The following is a 23,465-nucleotide window of genomic DNA, read 5'->3' as shown; positions in this document are numbered from 1 at the left end:
CTGAGTGTAGCTGAGGCGGGACGAGCAAGTTTCAGTGCAGAAGCTATGTGAGAAATAATGCATGATAAAATGTAATCGAGGAAGATAATGGATAGGCAGGAAGTGAGGAATGGCACAATTAGACGCAGCGTTCCATTCTTTCCTTTAGCTCCATTATTTTGTGTATCCAGATACCTGAGAGTGCATTTTCACTCTTACACCTATCAGACACAAGAAAAAGAAAAATCTTTTTAGCCATGCTAGCAGTCGGCCAGTTGGTCAGTCCGCCTCCTTGGTCCAGACAGAAATATCTCATCAGCTATTAGAGGGATTGATGGATGAAGCTTACACTTAACATCGGCACATCCACATCTTCACTGTGACCATGTTAGCATGCTGATGTTAGCACTTAGCTCCTGCAGGCAGAATGAATCTGTCAGAGAAAATAATTTAATCATGGCACCTGCTCAGTTAGTTATTTTTATTTAACACCTTTGTTGAAACTGTTGCAGCAGATGTTGTGTTAGAAATATTTAAGGACATATGATGATATACAAAAGCATGAGGAAGACCACCTGCGTTGTGTCACGTGCATGTAGCTTCAAACCAGGTAAATGATGTTGTGCTCACTTGCCTCCCACCCTGGTCACCCCCCCCCCCCCCCCCCCCCCCCCCCCCCCCCCAGACCTTCTAATTGTTGCTGATATTTGGGTATAGAGAAGAAGCAGAGCCACTCATCCATTAACTGACCAGGCCCAGCTTGATTGGCTCCGGACGAACCCCTGAAATAGCAGGATTGGCTGTCGGCCAAGCGCCCATTTCCTGCGTGTCTGAGAGGAGCTCCAGCCACCGGGGCTCAAATGCATTTCCTGACTGTGTATAAAACTTTTATTAATGACCAGGAGTGCATCAGTGGCTATGCCCGCTCGCCCACACTCACTCGCTCACCCACTCATTCACTCTCTCATCAAGGGAGAGAGAAAGAGAGGATTATGGGAGTGAAAATGAGTCGCAGTTGTGAGACAAGCGCAGGATGAGAGAGGAAGAGGGTGTGTGTGGGAGAAAGTGTGTGAGAGACGAAGAGAGACACTGATGGATGGATCAGGAGATGGGGAGATAGAATTAAGTGAAACAAACCAGAGCCCAGACATTAAAAGAGAAGGAGAGATAGGGGGGAGGTTTCCTATAGGCTCACAGCCTGCAGTATCTCTTACAGTGTAACTCCATTACGCACCAATGCAGCACAGGTCACTCAGCGCACCTTTCCTTCCACTTCAAGCAAAAAGATATAAGGTTGATTTATATGTGTTTCCCCAAAAATCAGAGGACTGATTATTACTCTTAAAAAAACACGTCTGGAGCCACTGGATGGTTCATTTAAATAAAAAAAAACAGTTAAAGCATCTGGAAATGTTACGTTTTTTTATGCATGTCATGCTCCCCTGAGGATTAATTGTAATCCCCTGACTGTCATCTGGCTCCATCAGGTCAAAATGGCTCCAGTAGTTCAGTTCACGGTCAAATACCTGCAAAACCAATGACATTCGCATGAGCCTCAGCTCTACTTTGTGTTTTGACTTTCTTGTTTCATGTTTACATTCAGTGTGACAGATAAAAAGTGCCGTTTACATCCATGTTTGCCGTCGTCTTTATTACTGCCTTTGTTGGCAGATTCCAGCCACTCATAGAAAAGCACTGCTGTGGCACTACTGGAGGCCAAAAACCCCACAGGCAACATTTAACAGCAGAATGCTAGCATGGTCATTCTGAGCATGTTAGCACGTCAACATTAGCATTTATCTCACAGCAACACTGTGTCTAAAGCTAGCATGACTGGAGCCTCTAAAGGTGCTTTTCATTGACTCGGAAACTGTTCGAGGGCCGGCATTATTGAGCATGTTCTATGGCCTTCGGTGTCGGTGCTAGAACAAATATACAAGTGGGCTGCTCACTGGTGCCCCCTTGTGGAGCTGAATCCCTTCCACAGGTGTATCTTATGCAAAAGTTTTCAACCGCACAGCAAAACCAGTTGAGCTCAGCTGATCTGATGGGACAGTAAAAGAAGCAGCCAGGCTGTTGTGGAAACTCAATACTGCAATATTAATAACGCTGGATGATTTGTAGTACTGTACTACCTGTGGAAGTGGGAGTGACAGCACCAATAGCAGCTCTTATTCATGTTTATTTAAAATATCTATAAATGTTGCAGCAGCAGTGTTTTTTCTACTGTTCCCCTGCTATTAACTTACTTCTAGAGAGAGTTTGGATGTTGTGCGTCGTCAATTATTGGTCAATAATGCCGTCCGCCCCTGAACCTGAATGACTCTCGGTTCAACCTGTCCCTTCAAAGTTGGGGGAAAAGCCACAGCTAGATGTGGGAAGGCGAGCAACGAGGAAGTGGGAGAAAGCGAGGCTTAATATTTGCTTCGAGCACCTGAGGTTAAGTTTGAGGAGGAGAAGCTGAGAGCTGTGAGAGACACAACACTTTGTGGCCTTTCATCACACCATAAAATGTCAATGGGGAGCTTGAAATGTGTATAGAAGAGCATAATTACATCAAATGGATGAAAGACGAGAGCTGTCAACGCTTTCCTGGCAGGGTGGAGAGACGGAGGAGGAGAGACGGGGCAGAGAGAGTGATGACTGTCGTGACTGGTGGAAAACTGAAAATATCCAGACTGATCACATGCAACCTGGACCGTCATCCAGATCCGCCGACCCGGGGAGGGGTGAGCTGTTTTATCTGGAGCAGCAGAAGAAGTGAAGTTGCTAACTACAAATAGAGAAATAATTAGCTACTGCTTGTGTTTTTAAGTTACTGCCACCAAAGGAAAAAAGCTCAGTCCTCATGCTCAGAATATTCCTCTCTGGTATTTGAAGTATCGCCACCATCATCTGAGTGAACCAACCAATCAGATCGCCTCACAGCTTGGGTTTCTTGCCCAGCAGACTTCGCTGTAGTGATGCTGCCGTGCTCCCACATCTAAGCAATTACCTTGAGTACAATGATATAACCAATAACAACGAGGGCCAAATTATTAGACTGAGAAGATGACATTACATTCATTTAGCTGATGCTTTTATCCAAAGCAACTTTCATTAAGTGTGTTCCACCTCAGAGGGAGAAAGAGAAATATGAAAGAGAGTTGATGTGATTAACTCACAGTTTTGTGCCTTATTCTGTACTGCTGTTGGATTTGAACGGCGTGAGCTGCAGCCGTTTCAGCTCCACACATGCCTGCCTGTGTGTGGAGGTGGGGGGTAGGTGACACACACACTTCCCGACCCCACAGCCAGGCAGGGGGCTTCTGTGGGTCGCTGACCCCAGGCATGGGGCCTGGTTACTGGGAGAGAGGGGTCGATAGGCCCGGCTATGTGGGGGAGAGGGGGTCAATAAGGGTGAAAGACAGAGAAAATGTGATTTTCATTTGCCTTGTTGCATTTCACTGATTCTCTGAACTACATTGAACACACTTTTTAATCACCACAGACTTTGTGTGTAACTTCATTCTTCTGTGATGTGGCTGCCATCTTTTCATGGAGACTCAGCATAACTGAACTGAGCTGAGAGAAAAAAGATCTCCCTGTAACTGTTGTCTGGATGTGAGCTACTGTACAATCGGAGCAGGCATGCGTCCTCCTGCACATGCACTTCTTAAAAACTCCATAGCGCCACTAGTGGTCAAAAACTCCACAGGGTACCTTTAAGAGCATATAAATGCACTGAATGCTTGCATACATGTATTTTGTGTATGCGTGGGGGTAAATCTACCCCTGTATGGAAGATATAAAATCTAACTCTTTGTATTTTATTATTTTATTTATTTTTTACAGCTGTAAGGCAAATAGATAAATACATATTCATGTTTACAGTGAGTTTATATATTGTAAAATATCATCAGTTGAGCATTGGCTTCATAAAAACGATTTAATATTTCCCATGACTCAAAACATATTCATACTTAGAGCAACTGTTTCAAACCATCAAGCGATCGTTCTGTGTGTATTTCCACCTTTTGTTGATGAATTCACCCTTTTTTATCCAACATTAATATCATACATCCATTCATGCCAATAAAGCATATTAATCTGGTGTGAGAGAGAGAGAGAGAGAGAGAGAGAGAGAGAGAGAGAGAGAGAGACTGGAGTGCGTAATGGGGAAGCATTGATTATGGCTGTTAACTCTGGCTCTTTGATGTGGATAATGCAGTCTCTCTCTTCCTGCCTCTGCACTGCCTTTACACTCTAAAACCCCCGGGCCTCAGAGGATATTGGGTTTACAGAGAGAGTATACATCAGACATGGTGCATGAGCTTGAATGTGACAGAAAGAAGTCCTATATGGTAGAGAGAGAGAGAGAGAGAGAGAGAGAGAGAGCATGTGGCTGTGTGGAGGAGAGTATATGTTCATGTGGAAAAGAGCTGAAGAAAGTTCATGTGCAGGGACACAGTTTGACATCATTCTCCCAAGAAAACCAACAGCATCAGTCATTTCAGAAGATTTCCAAAAACGACATGCTTACACTGAAGTGACGAGTAAGACTTTTATTATAGAGCAACAACGTCCTGAGAGAGAAGAGGTCAGGTTGGATGGATGGGTCAACGAAGTGCTGGAGGTTGATTTGTGTTTGCAGTCATTGTTTTCTTGAAACCATGACGCCAACTGTCCCATAACCTTAAACTACTGTGACTAATTTGTCGTATATTATTATTGCTGTAACTGTTGCAGACAGTATTTCAGTGAGATGTTTTATGATACGTTTCATGATTGAGTACATCCAGCAGTTTTCATCCAGGAAGTTATGGGTCACATGACCAGAGTTGGTTTAGGTCAGAACTGTGGTGTTGTGGGAAAAGCCAACGTAGATGTTGAAGGAAAGCCTGTTTGTATAACTTCAGTAACTTTATTCTGTGCATGGTTCCAGAGGCGCATTGTCTTTAATGTCTTACATTTTTGTATGTTTACTGGTTTGTATTTAAGTTTTCACGTGTTCGTAGTTTTCACGGTGTCTGCTGACGAGAGAGAGCTCTGTCATTTTTTTTTTTTACATCTTAGCTAGCTTGATTCACTCTCACGGCTCTCATCAGCGTGTTTTCAGCTGTATCACGCTGACAAATCCATTGTACACTATTTGAGCAGCAACAAACAGCAGACAAAGTTAACAAACAGCTGGTGAACAGTGGAGCATTTAGCAGATATTTCCCTCAGATGATGGTGGAGAACAAAAAAGAACAAATAACCCGACTCTAAATGAAGGCTGGTGTAGCAGGTCACTCGTTGGTAACAAGTTTGTCATACAAAACATGATAATGTGTCTTTGTTGTGTTTACAGCTTGTTTCAGCTGCCTCCAAGTGGACAAAACTAATTACTGAAGGTTTAAAGCAAAAACACTCTATTGACCTCCGGGGGGAAATCGGGTCAGGTGCAGCTGCTCCTATTGTAGAACAAGAACATTAAATAACATAAAAAACAGAAATATGTAAAAATATGTAAAAACATACTGCAACAACCTTACATAATAAACATTATGAAATAAATGTAAATATAAACATGTAAACTATGTGGACAATAAATAACAACCATCTATATAGAAATGTATCTGTTGTGCAACATTTTGCATGAAGTAACTAGAATACTAATACTGGTAACATTAATACTGTAATAATAATAATAATAATAATATATAGTAAGATATATGGTAATATAGTATATAGTAATAGCAATATATAAATGTATATAGTGATAATAATAGTAGTAGTAGTAGTAGTAGAATAATGCAGTAAAAATATGCACTGATCCACAGGATAGCATGTCAGTGTGACCGCCCGCCTTGCCTATGCATGACATGTGAATGTGTGTATGAAGGTGCAGTACCAGCAGGGGGCGATAATAACAGTAGCGAAGGTCAAATGTAGTGTCAAAGAAATGTTTTATTAAACGAAGGGAGAGCGACAGAGAGATTCAGGGTTTGTTTTTTTATATATAATTTCAGTGGACTGACCCTTTAAATCTGCTCATTTTGGAACATTTAAGATCCGTTTGTGTTATCAAGCCTGGAAAACAAGCGGAAGAGCAAGAATTTGCTTTTTCTCTCTCGACGACCATCTGATGCTTCTTCAGATCAGGTCGGACACATTTAATCCACAGCGGGCAGAGATGGTCGCCAGCAGGTCATTTACACATTGAGTCTGTTCCTGTGTAGATTCAAACAATGCAGCGGGTTTACAGCGCTCCTCATACTTAATTCATGAGGCCTACATAGAACGGGCTTCATAATCGATTCAGTCAAGAAATGTGTCAGTGAGGAGGGAGAAACGTGGAGAATGATTTCAGCCATATCATGAACTTAGCCCCGCTAACAGCTGTAATAAAAATACACTTCATCGGTCCACGTTAGGCCGTTCTGGAAGGCCTGAGATGAAACATAAGAACATGAGACACGAATTAAAAAATAAATCAGTAAAATAAAATCACAGTGAATGCAGCTTGAATAAAATATGTGCAGAAATAAATGTAAAAATCACAATCTTTAGGACAGAATTTAAATGATCTGCCATCATGTTGTCCAATTTAGTGTGTTCACCCCAAATTTTTCTTTAAATTCGTGGAATCCGTTAAATTACGCGTCACATTTTCTCAGTTTACTAACCAAAATCTCAAGATGATCTGAAGATCCTCTGCAAACAAAGGATCTTGACGACCCCGTACTTTTCAGTGTTTCCCGAAACATTCGTCTCCCCCATCATCTCAAATCAGATTAATTGATTCCGTATCAGCTGCAGCAGCTAATCATTGATGTGCTCACTGTAATCCCTCTGCATGCTCGGTGCTGCTGCCTGGGCCTGGTTGTATGTCAGGACAGTCGTGACGGTTCGTGTGTTCTCTGTGGCCGTGTGAGCTTTGAGAACAGTGACTGAAGTCAAAATGGTTGACAAGCAGCCAAGTGAGCCAAGCCCTACAGAGCTGCTATGACCTCATTCTCTGCCTCTCTGCTCCATCAGCTCCACTCATTGACCCTGAGTGAGGAGCGAGCTGCTGAGGGAAGTTGGCTCCCTCTGCTGGAGATACTTCAGAATAGCAGCTTTATGCAGGGTCCCGGGAAGCTTGTATGTGATGCAGTGGTTTTTCACCAAATGCATGCAAAAATATCTACAGCTTACAAGCTTTAATGTACCTGATTTTTGCCTTTAAACCTGCATTTTTATGCCATTTGGAGGAAGCAGAAACAACATTGACATATCATCACCTTTTCAGTTGATATGTGCTGGCAAACAGCTGCCACACATACAGCAGCTCTGCACCAACGTTTTCTTCATCTGGAGTCGTGTTTGTCTCGACCTGAAGTCAAATATTCAGTTTTAGCTCTGGTTTTGGTCTCCACCAGTTTCTGAGGGACATATCTGGCTTTTTAGCTGCTAAATGTTCCACTTTGATCACCAGCTAGTCGCTAACGGTCTCTGTCTGTCATTTGGGGACGAGCAGGTAGTGTTCAGTGGGTTTTTTTGCTGAAAGCAGCTGCCCAATGTGGCCAAAAACAATGCTGTGACAGCAAATGAAAACAGTTAAGTTATGGTCTGTACAGCTAAACAACGAGCTGAAACTCACTTTAAAGCCAATGTAAATGTAAATTCACTTCATTATTCCATTCTTGACCTTTGGGAACAGTTTATGAACCAAAATATCTGAGCTCTATGGTCCGTTTACTTGCTTTTCTTGGCTTTCAACTACACTTCCTTCAGCAAAAGGAGCTGACTCAGGTGAGATGAACATGAAATCAAAGCATTACATCACATCTGAAAGACAAAAGTAGGGAAAGCGGCGAGTGTAGTCCTTAAGTAAAACACAAAACAAGTGCTTTTTGCAAAGATGCATAACTGATTTTAATCACAATCTATGACAGCTGAAACATTTTTTCATTGGAGAGGACTGAGGCAGCCAGGCTGGCAGCCCAAATCCTCCTGGAACTGGGAAGTAAAGAAAATAGTTTGCATATGAAAATATATTTAGACACATCTATTTGCAGATTAGCTACAACCAATTAATTTAGCTCAGCATACAATTTATTGTCCACTGGCAAAGAAAGGCAGGATCAGCTCTCCTCACAGGTAGCAAGCCAATGTGAAGGCCGGCGCTGCCAAAGCTGTGATCAGATGCCAGATTTTGACCACACGATGATATTTTGTCAACCAAACGGTGAAGCCGGCCACAACATTAGCATGCTAAAAGCTAACACAATAAGGCACTTGAGGTGCTTTAACAGTCAACATATTTTACAGGCTTCCAACAGAAATGCGGCTCTGTGTCCACTGGGCGGCTCTTTCCTGTCAGTAGTGTTGATCAGATCTTGAGGAGGAACGTTTTACCTGTTTTAACATTTTAAAATATTGCAGCATCTAGGAGCCGGTGCTGCAGCCTGTTGAACCAGTTATAGTACTTTGTATATTTTATCTGACGCACAAACTAAAACTCATCCTCACCCCTCCCAGCAGTAAAATCATGTGAGAGCTTTTAGCATAATTCATGTGTCGGACGGTCAGAAAACCTCCAGGTGGAGGTGGAGAAAGAAAACCCAAAACGGCAACGCACCGCTGAACTGACGAGCTACAGTACACCTCACCAGGCTGACTGATATCAGAAATATATATACAAATTGTCAGTAGGCTTTACGAAATGTACAGTTTTTCATTATTTTTCTACTTATGTGTCCCGTTCTCATGCTAACCACAGCCAAACCTCAAATAAATGCTTGTTTTATTGGCAGCAGGAAGGTGAAAACGTCTCTTTATATTCAGCTTATTAAAATCTTTCTCTGGCTCCGAGGAGCAACAATAAATAAAGAGCCAGCCGTAAACGTTCTGCCCTGAACTGCAATCCAGCTGGAGGTCAGCGAACAGGCCGCAGCACCTGAAAGACGAGCTCCCAGTGGACACGACGCCGTCGACATGCATCCTTGTGTAAAAAGCCTGAACATGACAACCAGGAAAACTCAGAGAAAGACTTAGTTTATACAGTATTGTGCTTTAAAATGTTCTTCCACCATCATAAAACCCCATAAAATCATGCTCCAGTTCCATAAATCCAGCCATCCACCCCTAAAACCCACCCACCCTTCAGTACATTGCACCCATGGGAGTCAGCGTAAGCTTGCACTTCCTCTCATGGATGTGAGACGTCACACAGTCCCGACCCAGATCCCACTCTCATATACAAACACATGAATGCTACGTGTGATCCCATGCACCTCCGAGGCGAACAAGACCTCGAAATCAAAAGCTGTCAAAGGCCGTTACACAGTGGACAGATAAAAACGACCAAAACAAAAGCAAAGCAAACTACCCGATCGGAACATTTCTCAAATGTTCGTCACAACTGTAATGCAGGGCTGCTCTACAGTCACACCGGAGAAAACATTCACTGAGCGTGCCCGTCGTACTAATAGATATTTATATATATAAATATTTACATGCAATCATAGTAACACATCCTCTTCCTCGTCCCCTGGGCTAGCATGGCTGTGGTGGCTTTGAGGAGGGTCTCATACGCTCGACGGCACCGGGCTCGTCTAAACGCGCATTAGTGACCAACGGAAGCTGAGACGACACTCTTTTGGTAACTTTAGCAGCATTTGGTTCCACGTTAGCACGTTGTCTTCCCTTCAGTGCGCCCCCTAGTGGGGAAATGTAGGACGTACAAGATGTGAGATGTGTGACATTTGTAGGTGAGGCTGATCAGTGAATTCAGTGCTTCACAGGTATCGACCGGCGTGTCTGTTGCACCACGTATCAACAACTGTCAAGTAGCAAATGTGGCACTGAATGTTTGTCCAAGTTCATAACCTCGCTGGTGCAGTTTTTTAATCAGATACTTACTGATTTGAATATTATCAAAAAGGCGGTGAAGTAACTCGTATTAATATGCTTTGAGTGACGCCGAGCTCTGTTTGTGGGCAGGATTTCTTGCCGTAGTGCATCTGCAGCATCGCTTTGCCGCCAATGGTTTGATACGTTCACGCTGAAACTCACGCTGTGTCCCAGATCCATTCAATCTTAAGTACTTACTACATACTAATCGTCACAGTGTACTGCTTTTAGCAGAAAATATACAAAGAAATCAGCATACTTTACGATTATTAACAGGGAATTAGTCAAACTTTGCAAAATGCAATTAAGTTTTTGAGATGAGAAGAACTGATATCTTTCTCTTGGCTGTTGTGGAAGAACAGCATCCACTGAAAATCTATTTGCAGAATTAGTATGCAGTCTGGATTTGGGACACAGCATCAACTTCTCTTCGGCATCTATGTCTCATTCAAACATTCCGGGGAGTCTCTCTCTCTCTTTTGTTTCGAGGGAAGACGACGTGCACGTGGAGCTCAATGCAGCTGTACTAGAGGTTCTAAGCTCGCCTGCCACGTAGGGATGGGACAAATAATCGATACAGCAATACATCACAATCCAGTCTCCTGTGATACTGAAATCTAGCTGCAACATTCTTTGACTCCAGAATGTTTAACTGCTGTCTGTCTGAAATGAAGTTCAGTGACATTGAAAGCTCCTCGTCATGCAGGAAGTTGTCAGATTTTTCATATATATTTTGCCATTTTAGTGTTTCTCTTCAGTTACATACTTAATATATCACAGAAGACTGTCTTGCAGTATATGACAGAATCACATTCTCAGTGGTTCAGCAGTAGCTTTGTATCGTGGTTTCCCAAACCTACTGCAAAGTGCAAATAATGTATCACCAGGTCAAAACACTCAGTTTACATTCTTCATTGAAAAACTGTACGGCGGATTTATGTGTTAATCTATAAATGAGATTTAGAGATTAAATGTTAAATTTAGCTGTCAGGATGTTAGAATAGCAAAGAATGTTACACACATCGTTTATGACATTATCTCTCACCATTTAGTGTCTGCAGGCGGTGTGGACTGCAGCCAATCACAGGCCAGTTTGGGACACAGACAAGGCTTTTCTTGGGTTAATCTGACATTTGTTGAGATGTTTCCAACCTCGAACCTTCACTTAAATAAGGAGAATAAGTGTTGTACCAAACAGGACGTCGTCTCAGCTCCCATCTTTAAACCAATACCTCCTCTGTTCAGCTGAAATCTTGCCCAGTTTGTCACGATTGCTTCATTACTGCCACCTGAATCCACTGCGCAACCAACCTGCTGTGGCACACTCTGGAAAGTTTCGCTCTTTGAATATTTGTTCCCTTGTTACAAAAAGCCCAAATAAAACACCCCAAACAAGCTCGATTTGTTCAAACCCGAGATTTGAACCAGGGATCTCAAATTTGGGGAGGGAGAGGGAGATTTCAACCACCACCAACCCTGGGAGCCCTGAGGATGAGGGAGGGGAGGGGGACGTGCATGCGGGGGGGGGGGGGGGGGGGGGCATCTGGGTCTTCTTGATGTTCAATCATTCCTGTCGGAGAGAAGCAGTGTGTCTTTAAGGGGTTGTAATGATTTCCTGTTTCGAAATAAACAAAAAACAGGTACAGTCGTTACATTTGGTGCAAATGTTCAGTCAGATTTAGAAAGAAAGAAACGAAGGTCTGGATGTCGGACAAAAAACACTTTCCACGATTTGGACATCGAGCTTTCTTATGTCATGTCACAGTTTTGATCATCATTCCAAGTTTATTCAGAACCGAAGAGAACAGGTGGAAGTCACTTTTAGAGCCTGATATGAACATGTGATCTGATGACAGCTGAGACACATCTGTTCACACCTGTCTGTCACGTCAGGGTTTGGAAATGTGCAGCAGATGATGGTGCAAACAAAAGTGAAGTCAATTGTAATGATTTCAAAATGCTGTGATCCTAAAACTTTCTGCAGGTGCGTGACCTTAGACTGGACCTGGTTAAGGTCAAAGTCTTTGTAAAGCTGTGTTCATTAGTGCTGATGACTAAAAGGCTATCATTAGTGATAGGAATGATGGCCACATCTGGAAAACAAAAAAACAAACAAACAAAAAAACAACAGCTGGTACATTTTGAGTAGGACATGAATTTTACCTCTATTTATTTGAAATGAATAAATACATAAAAATAAAATAAAACAAATGCACCTTAAGTAGTTTGGGATGACACCGAACCCCCGTGCTGCATTTAGGATATGTAGGAAATGGAAAAATACCAACTCAAGTGGTATTTTAAAGAGTTGTCAGTGGGTTTTTTTAGCTGATCTTTGAGCACACAAAATAAAAAGATAGCAATTTATAATTAGTTGTGCATTAAAGTATCACCTCGTATGAATTGATTTTAAAATAAGCAATGCATACATGCAAACTCAGAAAATTCACGTGAATTCACTTAAATGCAACACAAACGCCAGTAATCCTTCGGTAATCCCGTACACACTGTATGTTACAACAGAGAGCACATGCACATTTACGTCTGCTGATAATAAAGATAATTATGGATCTTCAGACACAAAATGCTTTGAGGTTTCTGTCTGCAGCAGCACCTTTTTACCAACAGGTGGCAGCAGCTCATCTGATTTCACACCAGAGTAGAGAAGAACTGCACCTTACTTACCAATAAGCTTTCACAGCCTTATGTAAGCTAAGTTATCATGAACCATAAGAAGTGCTAATACTAATATCTCTATTATTGAATATTCAGGATAAAAAATAGCTTTGGACGACACAAAGTTTAGTCTGCAGAGGAATGAAAACTTGCACTACTTTCAGGTGTGTCAGATTCTCTCTGTGCTGTGGAAGCTCTTAGTTTGGTTTAACATCCTCATGCAGGAGCTTCTCAGACCGTTCCAGCAGCGAGTGTGTGTGCAGTAAATGAACCATTCTTTATATCAACTTGAATTGTTTTGTCTTTTTCTTACTTTGAACTAAAATTTCCTCCCTTTCCTGTTGGTTTGTTCGCCTCGAGCCCTGAACACCGTTAGCCGCAATTAAAAATATGTCCAGATTTAATCTCTGAAAATACGCACATATCCTGCAAACGTCTTGTACTGCATGTAGAGCTGGACAGCCCTCGCCCTCCCTGCCACCTCCTTCACTATGTCAGTGTTGAATGTGGTGCGACTCGGTGGAAGTGGTCTGTTGCAGCAGTCAGCAGGGACAGAATTTAGCACGAGGCCTCAATGCCAGCAGGTTTCTCTGGACCAGTCGACTCAGCATCACATGACAAACTCTGACTTCTTCTACAGCACAGCAAAATCATCCACGAGTCCCACTAAACAGCTCGCTGAGGTGCTGCCTGCTAACATTCTGTAGTATGTTGATCTTTTTTTCTCCTCTCTCCTGTCCTTACCTGTTTGATCATCTCTCCAGTTCTCTCGATGACGATGGTCTTGGCTTCTTTGATGGGGGAGGTGACCTGGTAGTCGTCGCTCAGCAGACCGAGGATAGGATACTGGTTCCTGTACCTACAAACACAAACACAAGGTGAGTTAAACTGCATGTTTTACGACATGTTTTTGTCACTTTTGCTGCTGTGATTTTGGGCGTCCGTTGGAATGCAAAGCTGTGAATAAACTGACCACAGCCGCTGTTCTTCACGCCCACAGAGGGACAGACTGAACCGAGCGTTGAAAAGAGCAGACGTTTAACCATCTCGGCCCCAGTGAACACGACCTCGATGGAGGCCAGTTTGTTGATGAGGAACAGCACACTGAGGTGGTCTTCGTGCCTGGTTTGGCTCTTTGCAGCCAGGCTGATACCGCTAGCTGCAAGGCTAACAAGCTAACAGTGGCTACACTTAGCAGCAGTTAGCGGTTACTTTAGTAAAGCTGTCTGTCCATCAGGAAACTGTAAACTGCTTCTTCTGTTCCACATTTCATTTTCATTTCCGCTCCATAATGAAGTGTGAAGACGTGTAAACTAGGCTGCCGTGTGGTGTACCTCTTGGTGATGATGGTCTTGGTGACGTTCTTGGAGCTGTCGTTCCTCTCCTGCATCAACTTCCGGATCTCCTGCGGGCCATGAAAGGTCAGAGGTCAGACACTCAGCAACAGGAACAGTGTGCTTACAGGCCATCCATGGTGTGGAAGTGTGTTCAGGAAAATACGTTCACTAAAACCACATGTCTGACTTCATACCTTTGTCATTCTGTGTTTTATTTTTCGAACGAGCCTCGTCTATTCATTCTTTCCTCACATCTTCTCATCTGCTTCTCTTCCTCTCCACTTTAGTTCACTGCCAATGACCTTAAACCAACTGGCTGCTGCTCTGCGTGTGCGTTCGTGTGAGAAACTATAACAAAGGTATGTCATGCCAGCACCTCGAGGTGACAAAAACATTCCTGAGGTTAAAATTAACCGACAGGCCGTCTCAGTTGGCGCTGCACAAAAAAAAACACCGGCCAGAATGCAGTCGAGCCTGAAAGGTGAAAACTAATAAACAAATCCGCTCGCAGGCCAGGTGCCTGTGCGAGTGTAAACAGATCAGTATGCTGTAATAGAAACCAGTTGGCTTGATTTGCATGGTTTATACACTTCCAGGTAAGTTGCATACTTGATGTCTGCATGACCGAACACACATTCCGTGTGGAGCGCATGTGACTGTAACCTGACGACTTCAAGAACAATCCTGAGCTTAGTTACGCAGATTTTTGCACGGTTTCCGCAAACAATGAGGGATTCTTGACATTTAGTGACATTTCAGGTGAGCTCTCCTGCACTTTCAGCAACAAAGAAGACTTTATTTGGAGGTAAATCTGGCTAACCACTCAGGATTCTCGTGCTTTTAACGTTGACTTGTTTTCAGATCTCAGCCGTTAACTTTGTGAATGTTATAATAACTGATAGAAAAGTTGGCCACAATTCTGGAAACATGACAGAAGTTGTAATGAACGGTTTTGCATGTATTAGCCTCGCACTACAAATCCTGCAAGCTTTACCTCACAGTTAACCATTTAGCAAACCTGCTGCTGTGACTCAGAAATCAGTTTCTTCTCTACAGTTCCAGGCGTCCATTGGTTTCCATTCATTTCCATCCTCCATGACAATCTAGACTCTGGAAACATGAACCTCAAGTCTGCATTCATTTTCAGCAGTTATGCCATCACTGCAGTGCTTTTCAGATCAGAAGAAAGTTTGACTTGGACAAGAGTAATGATGCAGACCGTACATATGGAAATGAATGGAAACCAATGGCTGCACTGAAGGAAGAATGTGTGACAAGCTCAAACATGCAAACATAACTGTAAGGTTATCTTGTTGACACGTTTTCCTCTAAACAATATGAAATACATATGAAGTATACTGTGTATTTGCTTGAAATGCCCAACAGGTGTGCCTCGTGTGAGCTGCAGGGGCTCAGTGTCGGTGTGTTACGGTGCAGACCTCCTCCTGTCGGGTGATGGTGGTCTGCCGCTGCTCCAGCATGGCGAGCAGCTCTGAGATTTTCAGCTGGAGAGTCTTCTCTGAGGAGGACTTGGTGCTGCTGAACTCTGTCTGGAGCTGCATTATCTGGGACTGTAAGTGAAAACAAATACATGTAAATGACAACATTTCACATTAAAGCTGTTCTTATAAGAACCTGTTCGGCATGATTTTGTCTTCTCTGAGGGCGTTTAGTCTTTGAATATTCAGTGAAGTCAGTTTAATATTTATGGAAACCCGTCACTAATATGCGCACCATGACAATGCTAATGTAGTGCTTGAAGGTGTGTTGTTCAGCACATTAGCCGTCTGAGATCAGGCCATTAGCATGCTAACAGTTGCTAATGAGCAGAAAGTACACCTGAGGCTAAAGGGAACGTCATTACTGCTGCAGGTGTTTGCTAACAGATTAAAGAATTGCACAAATTAATATTTTGACCTGGTGATGGCGCTATATGAGATTCTCAAAGATTTCCAAAGCATTTCCAGTTCAGCCCAACGTGGACGTGAATGTCTGAACCAAACTTCATTGTAATCCAAGCACTGGTCTCGTTCCAGCCTCACCCGGAGCCTCTGGATCTCGTCCTCCTTCTCTTGTCTCAGGGAGCTGAGCTGGTCCTTGTACTGACGGGACAACTCCTCAGTCTTGATGTGCAGGGTGGTGCTAGTGCCTTGGCCTGCCAGCTGAAGGACAGACGGATGGGACAGGAAGGGAAGAAGAAAGAAAATCGTCATCATCACCTTACATTAGCTGTGTATATGGAAGCTTTGCAATATGGAAAACATGAGCTCTGTCCATGAGTTGTTTACAGCACATGATAACAAAGAGCTCTTTAGTTCTTGGCAGGTGGAGGAAGAGTCGGGCGGTGCGATACCTTCTGTCGGAGCATCTCGTTCTCCTTCTCCAGCGCTCTTATCCTTCCCTCCATCTCTTTGAGCCTGAAGTTGCGGCTGGAGTCTACGCTCTGGCTGCTCTGGAGCTGGCTCTCCAGGCTCCGCTGGGCGGTGGTGGTTTCCTTCAGAGACAGCTGGACGGGGACGAGACAGATGCAGGAAGTCTAAGTGTTCTAAGTTTTCATCACTTGTGAGGACGTTACATGGACTTACATCCATGTCCTGGAGTCTTACCCCAACCTTAACCCCAGTCTTCACCCTAAAATTGGATGATTTACATTATGGGGACCTGCCACAAGTACAGAGAGTTCAAACTATGTGACTCTGCAAACAGATGTGTCCCCACAATGTGAGTAATACATGCGCGCGCACACACACACCCACCCACACACACACACTCTGTACCTGGAGCTGTCTGTTGTTCTCCCTCACGGCCTCCAGGAGGCAGTCATACTGACGAGCCTGGTCCGCTTTGAAACTCAGATCTCTCTCCAAAGCCTCCTTCTCGCTCTCCAGACGCTGCGGCCGCAGACACACACCGATGAGTAATCAGTGGACCAATCACATTTATTTATTTTATTGTTTGTACTTTCTGAATTTGGATGAGTTGAGAAAGAATATTTCTGCTGCTTATGTTCGTGTGTCGAATTGTTTCTGTTGAGGAATGTAAGCACCAAACCAAAGTGACTCCACCTGATGATCGGCTGTTATTATGTGGCCTGAAGCTCATAAATATCTGCTGTAACTTTAAGCTTTTAATTAGCTTGTGGTGTGACTGTCACACGCTCATGTACAGGAACGAGGCAGGCCACCAGGACACGCTGTTCTGGATCTGGATCTGGATGTTTGTACAGGTTGTATTTGTGTAACCAGACAGCCTGATGTTGTTTTTGGTCAGTTACATCAAGGTAAATATAGCAGGATCACCTCCACATGGAAATGATAAATGATTGCAGAATTCTGATGAACCATTAAGTTTTTTATCTGTGTATCCGGTGGGAAAACAATAAAGTCAATTTATAGAACTGGAGCGCTGCATATTTCTATTTTATGGTATGTTTCACCTTTAATTCACTGCATTCTGATCAGAATATTGTCCTTTTTAACTCCACAGCATTTATTGAACAGCTATAGTTTTTAGTTACTGAGCAAATTAGGAATTAAAAACATACATAATAATATAAAAAGATGACCTATTTCTTATGCAGTAACTTTAAATTCATTAAGCCCACAACCAGCAGCTCCAGCATTAAAATGCTGCTTACAGGAGGAAGGAAGGAAGATGTTTAATGTAGATTTTGCCAAAGAAATAATGTGATTTAGGACTTTAGCTTGAGTAAATTCAATCACTCTACAATATAGTAAAGTGAACCATGAAGAAAAGGATCACTTGTGGTTGTGTCTTTTTGTCTATTTCATGGTCTATGCAGATGTGTAATCATCCAGATGTTGGAGGCGTCACAGTCGGCGTTCAGCTCTTACCCGCAGGTCCTCGGACATGTGGAGGAGCTCCTCTCTCAGACTGCTGAAGGTGGACAGCAGCAGACGCATGCTCTTATCTGCAGTGAGACGAGTCTGACGGGGAAACACACACACAGGAAGACGAATTAACACCAGAGAGGCTCCAGCGTCCTGCGCTGACCTGCAGCCACACATCAAATCTCTGAGAGGTGACAGATGAGGCTCGCCGCTGGATATCACTTCATTTTACTATTTAGTATTTATTAACGGTATTCAATGGCTTATGAGACAAGCTAATGAAGCTGTAAACGAATATGAAAACATGTTAGTTTATAAACATAGAACTCCTTAAAGGTTTGTCCATGTGTGTAAATATACATTATTCTGAATGATTCCAGCTACGTGATACTGTGAGTATTTACTGTGATACTGTACATCATAAGCTGTGTATGAAGTGTTTGACTGGGAGGTTAAAACACAAGTTGAAGCAACTGAATTATGGATAAATAAAAAGTAGAGCAAGAAAATACATTTAAAAAACAACCCAAAAGGTGAAACTTGTCGTTTGCTTGACGGTGAAGTAAAAGGAAGGAAGCAGTGAACGCATCCTTTCTTTAAAGCTCGTGTACTCTGAACCTCCTCGGTGGATTCAACATGACATGAACGCAGCGACGACTGAGGGTGACACTCAATCTGTGGCTCACCTGCAGCAGGTAGCGGATTTGCTGTTTGGTCAGTTCAGTGGCGCCTTTGGGAAGTAAAGCCTCCACCTCCTCTTTCTCCACCTGCACATACACACATGCAGACACAAACGAAAGAATGAAGAGTGACGAAAATCCTTGAAATAAATAACTTCCACATGTTTGTCGTTGTCGTTTTCTGACTCGGGCCGCAGATGAATCTGTGTCTGCTGACCTCAGATCAGATGGGTTTATCAGATGTGTGTGATGTTGATGTGTTTCTCACCTTGTAGTCATTGCAGGGATCAAGCTGGTGTTTCCTGTAACACACAGAAAGGAAAGCCAAACAATGAGAACAGCAGCCTGCGTGTGTGTGTGTGTGTGTGTGTGTGTGTGTGTGCGTGCGTGCGTGCGTGCGTGCGTGCGTTTGCAGAGCGAACACACAACCCGGTTGTTTCTCATGGAGACTCATGAGTCTTTCTACAGGGACAGTGTGTAGCAGCTACATTAAAGGTCAGCTGAAGCCTTCAAGGAATTCAAGGAAAAACGCATTTCCTCAGCCGTAAATATCAGATCATATTCTTATTAAAGCACAGGGTCTCCTTCACTCGACATACTCACAGATATGTAGTTTCAGTTCATAAAACGGCAGTGAAAAGTGATGCTCTAAAACAGCTGGACTCTGCTGTTTTTAGCCAAACTGGAGGAAATGGCGCTTTGTTTGGGACTATTTTCATCTGCAGATTAATACACACTTAGAGCTCTAGTGAGTGTTTGTGGTGAAAGGAGTGTGTGTTTTGGGACTGAGTCAAAGTAAACTACGGCAGAGCTCTATGGAGCGGATGGATAACGTCAGGATTCACAGTCGGTGCTCGTTAATCGTTAATATTCACTTTGTTTTCAAGGGATTTGATGACAATAGGAAAAAAAAAAGGCATATCACCAAACTTATCCGTCAACAGCTGTAAGTCAACACGACGGCCACACATGCTCGTGCTCGCACAGGTGTCGGCGTGGAGGGATTTGGAGCCTCACGTCAGAGGTGGTTGACAGAGAGGTGAAAAGTTGGAGGACGATTAAGATCTTATGGTTAATCTCTCTCACTCTCACACATACACAAACAGCAGGCACAGCCTGACGTAGGTCATGTTTGGGAAAGTTCACAGACTTTCATCCATTGCCTGGAGTCAACCCTGACCTTAACCACTAATCCCAAAAATCAGCTGTTGGTCTTGGATCAGAAACGTGTCCACCAAAGTAGCCTGAGCTCTAACCACACACACACACTTTGAAATGACGCCACATGAATCACCTGGGAGGTAACTTGATGGACAAAAGCCTGACTGACAGCCTGCAGCGCGGAGCTGCGTCTCTCCCTCGTCTTCATGTCATCCTCCCTTTTCCCACCCACATTTCCTGTAGCTACCTGCCTCATGCAGGACTTTCAGGTGACGTAATGCGTCAGAGTAACAACAGAAACTGAACGTAGAACTTCTCCGTAAAAAATCTGCCTTTTCAGATCTGACAGCTTGAACTGAACTGAAGTCAGTTTTTCAGGTTTTTTTATGAGACTTTTTCTCTTTATGCAATGTTGTGTAGGCAAACATTAATTTCCAGAGCGTGATCCACCTGTGGACCTCTGTGCACCTGTCACGTCTGCAGCAGGAGGAGGAAACAAACTGAAGGCATTACGACGGATACAAACCGACCGAAACTCGCCCGTCACCTGTTTGAGCATGCTAATCACGGGGCTGATCCAAGCTGCCAAACCCAGCGTCTAGCTCCATGACAGCAACCCACGACGGTTGTCTAGGAATCTGCTAAGCCATTGGCAGGATAATAAAGCCAGACTGTGAATGACATCATCACATTAAAGTCTGCGTTACGAGTTTCCTCCGCTAAGAAAGTCCCGCAGCAGAGATGCAGGAGGATTAGAGCCTCACGTTTGAGAGCCAGTTTAACAGCGTTTAAAGTCTGACTCAGCAGATACACTCAGCTGCCAGTTTATTAGGTACACATATTTAAAACTAATGAAGTCTAAATCCAATAATCCAATAATCAGAGAGGTGCTGATTCAGTTTTATGACGTCTACAGTTTAGTGCATCTGAATCATGCTGCTGTAGACGGAGTGTTTCTAATGTTTTTTTTTCTCAAACCAAAGACTAGAAGCACAAGATCAAAAAGGTTCTTCTCATTTTGTGCATTTTGTTTGTGTTATTTCCTTTTTCTCATCGTGCTCTGTCCTTTCATTCAAATCCTGTTAATTAACGTGCATCCTAAAGTTCAGGACCCTGCAGGATGTCTATAAAAGTATGAACTTCTTCGTCTGTCTTTAATCACTTTGCACTGCATTGCAGTGGACTTGAATGAACTAATGCACTTACTTTCCACGGATCTTGGACACGTGCTCGGAGATGCACGAGTGGATGTCACAGTTCTTCCTGTAGACGTCGGCCAGCAGCTCGCCGAAGTAACGCGTGTCCATCTTGGTCGGCTGGGGCACTTCCTTCAGCTCGGTCCTCACCTCCGTCCTGGAGATCTTCTCGACGACGGGCGGCGGCTTGGTCTGTATGACGTTGACAATCTCCACCTCTTCCACCTCCACCGCCTCCTCCTCTTCCTCCTCCTCCTCCTCTTCCTCCTGGAGGAACAAGGCAGAGACAGATTTTAACCGCTGTGTGTTTGCAGGTCGATGTGTTGTGTCTGAAGGAGTGTTTTGCTTATATTACTGGGACGGCAGCTGTGAATGGGAGCGTCCACATACTTTTGGCCACATCGTGCACATTGATCATCTGGTGCTCAATCACCTCTAACAGGCTCGGTGATGAAATCTGAGGTCCCAGGATCTCCACCTACCATCCTGCACAGTGCGCGCTGCGGCTACATGACGTAAGCCAAACACGCCCGTCGCCTCCTGTTATCTGACATGCAGCTACAGAGTCGAGTCAAACAGTTGTTGCTTAACCTGTTATCTGACGCTGGGCCGAGTTGAGCTGCCTGCCGTGTGGCTCCTCACACAGAAAGTGCTTTCGCTCTGTGCAAACACTTGGCTGTCACACAGTGTGCTGACACACGACGGGTGGTCCACACCAACCCTGTTTAGAGTGTTTGTCTGGTCTTGTTTCTACCTGTTTTCTTCTATTTTTAGGTCCTGCGATGTAAAACAGGCACTTTATGATAAATATTGAATTTAACAAACAAAAACTGGGGAACAATTTTGTGGTTCCAGCCTCTCAAATGTGTGGATTTGCTGCTTTTCTCCGTTTCAGAATCATTGTTAATTGAATATCATCAGAATTTGGAGATTTGTTCTGATGAGGGAAACTGGGAAATGGGAATTTTCCACTTTATCGCCTAAATGACAAGCAATTTCATTAACCATTAATGAAAATAATCACTGGGTGCAGCCGGTAACTATAACCTGATGGTTGAGTCAACTCTTCTGTGACACTGTCAACAAAAGCTGAACATTATGAGCTTCATGTGCAGGCTCAGAGCAGGTCTGCACGAGGCCCTTTGTGCCTCCTGTAGCCACTGCCCACGCAGCAGAACCACCACAAAATAATGCCATCATGACCAGGAAACACTGCAGCTTTTAGTATTGTTTTCATTGAAACAAAAACATCAAGGAAACGCCACAGACGGGAAGAACAACACAGGCTGTGAGGAGGCCTGAAAGATCACGGGTTTGATTTCACTGAACTCCAACAAGCTCAGTTCTTTTAACTTTGCAGGAACCGACAGAAACTGAGGCTGTCAGGAATGTGATTCCTGCAGAGAGCCTGTTGTTCAAGGCGGAGACCTGCTAACAAGGTTTTTTAGACTTTGCAACCTGAAGGAAAAATTGGTCTCTTGCTGTTTAAAATCCTGCGTTCACTCTTCCAGAACCTGAAACACAGCAGGTCAAACTGACCTGAACACAGTCGTGTATTCACCCAAATTCAATAAAAAGTGTTTCATGTCTTTATGTATGTTTTCTATGCAGCAATTCGCACATGTGGAGTCATCTTGATCAACTGATTTAAGCCTCACTGTGGTTGAATCAGGGTTTGGCACCAAAGCAAGTGAAATGACGCATCACTCTGGTACCTGACGGACTGAGGTTGTAAAGTCAAACCCTGTCTGGCAGCAGTAAAGACGATACGAAACCTGCAGTTTAGTTTATGATCTTGAAGAGCTCAGAAGTCACGCCAGGACCAAAGGGCAGCATTTTCAGGGCATTTTGGCCGTTACACAAGAGACACAAACAACACAGGAGTGCAACATTCAGGAGAAGAAGCGTATGAATGTGATCACTTGGAGGTGGGTGTGTCAGAGCTGCAGGGCTGTGGCTGCCACGATAACATGCCTGTCATTCCTGCAGAGAAAGGGAGAGTAGAGACGACAGACGAGCAAACCTGAACTAGTCTGCATGCAGAGCAGGTTCGAGGACAACCGGCTCGTTATCGCCACACATACCAGGAGGCATCAGTGCTGCTGATGAGAAGCTGCTTATGCTAACGACATTCATCCTGAGCAGTACTGGAATGATCAGAAATACAAGTCGGTGCCTCATTTTGAAGATTTGCAGCCCTACAGTGGATGAGGTTCACAGAGGGAGGTCCTCTCACGGCGAGTCCAAAATGAAAGAGTTCTTCCTCTGAGGAGCAGGAAGGTGCTTTGAAACCTTTCATGGTGATCTGACATCTTGATGTTACCTGTGAGGGTCATCCTCTGAGGATCATGAATACACACAACAAAAGTCACGGAAATGCAGCTTTTATATTTAAAGATGTCCTGTCACAGACTTAAGTTCAGTTTGGATATGAACGCTTAAAAAGTCACCAAAATAATCAGGATTCACCCTCTGGGAGTCTGACAACTGAGACTTGATTCATGGCAGTCGGGCCAGTTACAGCAGTCTTGTTCTTCACTAAAGCGTTGGATGAAAGAATTAAATGGACGGACAAACGGACAGAAATGATTCTGCTTTAAGAGCATGAAGGACACAGACGCTGTGCAGCTGTGAGGCTCAAACTGCCCTCTTAGGGCTGTTGTTGCTGGTTGTGGTTTGAGTTTTCAGGGGTCACACAAACGCCTCACACAGTTTAATACGCAG

General features: G+C 43.7%; 1 protein-coding gene and 1 long non-coding RNA gene across 4 annotated transcripts in view; one reads left to right on the top strand and one right to left on the bottom strand.

Moving 5' to 3' along the window:
• Positions 1-17,448, top strand: part of LOC143333272 (uncharacterized) — a 47,938-nt gene extending 30,490 nt beyond the window's left edge. Inside the window, exons 2-5 of the long non-coding RNA XR_013078260.1 lie at positions 13,281-13,937; positions 14,141-14,212; positions 15,240-15,426; positions 15,890-17,448. This is a non-coding gene — a long non-coding RNA (uncharacterized LOC143333272). The remainder of the gene's footprint in view (positions 1-13,280; positions 13,938-14,140; positions 14,213-15,239; positions 15,427-15,889) is intronic.
• Positions 7,872-23,465, bottom strand: part of pof1b (POF1B actin binding protein) — a 28,456-nt gene continuing 12,862 nt past the window's right edge. The window contains exons 3-13 of one of the 3 annotated variants that reach the window (XM_076751297.1): positions 20,752-21,008; positions 18,653-18,686; positions 18,391-18,471; positions 17,708-17,800; positions 16,631-16,744; positions 16,207-16,359; positions 15,896-16,015; positions 15,293-15,424; positions 13,851-13,921; positions 13,261-13,375; positions 7,872-11,455 (exon numbers count right to left, since the gene is read on the bottom strand). In XM_076751297.1, the coding sequence (XP_076607412.1) occupies positions 11,435-11,455; positions 13,261-13,375; positions 13,851-13,921; positions 15,293-15,424; positions 15,896-16,015; positions 16,207-16,359; positions 16,631-16,744; positions 17,708-17,800; positions 18,391-18,471; positions 18,653-18,686; positions 20,752-21,008 (1,191 nt within the window). In that variant the 3' untranslated portion in view covers positions 7,872-11,434. Of the gene's footprint in view, positions 11,456-11,993; positions 13,376-13,850; positions 13,922-15,292; positions 15,425-15,895; positions 16,016-16,206; positions 16,360-16,630; positions 16,745-17,707; positions 17,801-18,390; positions 18,472-18,652; positions 18,687-20,751; positions 21,009-23,465 lie in introns of those variants that run through there. The other 2 variants (XM_076751298.1, XM_076751295.1) reach the window with 2 other exon arrangements.

Source organism: Chaetodon auriga, chromosome 15, assembly GCF_051107435.1.
Source record: "Chaetodon auriga isolate fChaAug3 chromosome 15, fChaAug3.hap1, whole genome shotgun sequence".
NCBI lineage: Eukaryota > Metazoa > Chordata > Actinopteri > Chaetodontiformes > Chaetodontidae > Chaetodon > Chaetodon auriga.
Note: the sequence above shows the minus strand (reverse complement) of the source record. Positions and strands in the feature narration are given on the sequence as shown.